This window comes from Octopus bimaculoides, chromosome 5 (assembly GCF_001194135.2).
Source record: "Octopus bimaculoides isolate UCB-OBI-ISO-001 chromosome 5, ASM119413v2, whole genome shotgun sequence".
NCBI classification, from domain to species: domain Eukaryota; kingdom Metazoa; phylum Mollusca; class Cephalopoda; order Octopoda; family Octopodidae; genus Octopus; species Octopus bimaculoides.
The window spans coordinates 76,197,015-76,198,378 of record NC_068985.1 but is presented as its reverse complement, the minus strand read 5'-3'; the positions used below and the strand labels follow the sequence as shown (position 1 = coordinate 76,198,378).

Here is a 1,364-nt window from a genome sequence, read left to right as displayed (position 1 = left end):
ATATATATATTCACACACACACAGAAACACCTACAAACATATATATACACACACATACATGCATACATACACACGCACACACATACACACACACAAACACACACACACACATGCACACACAAGCAAACACACACACACACAAACACACACACCCACAAACCCACACACACAAACACACACATGCACACACAAGCAAACACACACACACACACACACAAACACACACACCCACAAACCCACACACACAAACACACACACACACATATATATATATACATGTGTGTGTGTGTGTGTGTGCGTGCGTGTGCATATGTGTGTCTTTGTGACTGTATTTGTCTTCACTACCATTTCAGAACTGATGTTGGTGTGTTTATGTCCCTGTAATTTAGCAATTTGGCAAAAGACACCAATAGAATAAGTACTGGGAATGATTCACTCAACTAAAATATTCTTCAAAGTGGTGCTCCAGCTTAGCCACGGTCTAATGACTGAAACAAATAAAAGATAAAAGATACATATATATTTACACAAAGTGTTTGTAGTAGTTGATTACAGATACCTTTGGGGGAGGAACATTAGTTGGTGGTGTCTCTAGCTCCTGTAGCATTCGTTCTTTTAACCCCAATACTAGGCTGTTGTCCATACTAAGTAACTTGTTCTTAAAATATAACAAATCCTCTGTTTCGAAGTCATATTTCCTATTGAAAATAAGTAGAAATAAGTATATTTGAGAAGGACAAATGTTTGAATATTATTAAACATAGATATTGCAACACATTAACAACGTGAAACAAAAGCTCCAGCAGTTTCATATAAGTTCTGGATAATAATATGTCAAATGACTTAAGATAAGACTTTGTAACACAACTTTTTGTCCTTAGTAGCAACTATTATTTCCTATTTGTTTACCCCAAGAAAATATGAAAAATGGCCAATATTTCTTTCAAACTTTGCTTTTGTTACATTCATTCAAACCCCAAAGAATCCCTATCAAAATATGACTATAATGCTCCTCCACTATTCTTGCTCATGATCAGAGATGCACATATTATCAGACACTAAGGGACATATGCAAGTGATTAAGGTCAAGCAAGTGACAAGGAAATCTGTGGTATTGAGCAGAATATGTGTTATAACGATATTTTTGCTTCAGCAACTCAGCGCCGAATTTATCTGAAATGTTATGGAAAATAGGTCAGTTTCAAAACACTGATGTCCAGGTTACAAAAGCAATGTTTGAAGGGAATAGTAGTCATTTTCTATGGTTTCTAGATTGAATCAAATAGGAAATAACACTTTTTTACCAAAAATACAACCCCCCCCCCCAAAAAAAAACATTTTGTTACAGTGTTATCTGGTACATA

General features: G+C 35.4%; 1 protein-coding gene across 1 annotated transcript in view; it reads right to left on the bottom strand.

Moving 5' to 3' along the window:
• The window catches only part of LOC106873590 (cilia- and flagella-associated protein 44), a gene marked incomplete at its 3' end in the record, with an annotated part of 187,418 nt that overhangs the window by 65,324 nt on the left and 120,730 nt on the right, over positions 1-1,364 (bottom strand). The window contains exon 24 of the mRNA XM_014921024.2: positions 560-698. Coding sequence (XP_014776510.1) covers positions 560-698 — 139 coding nt within the window. The remainder of the gene's footprint in view (positions 1-559; positions 699-1,364) is intronic.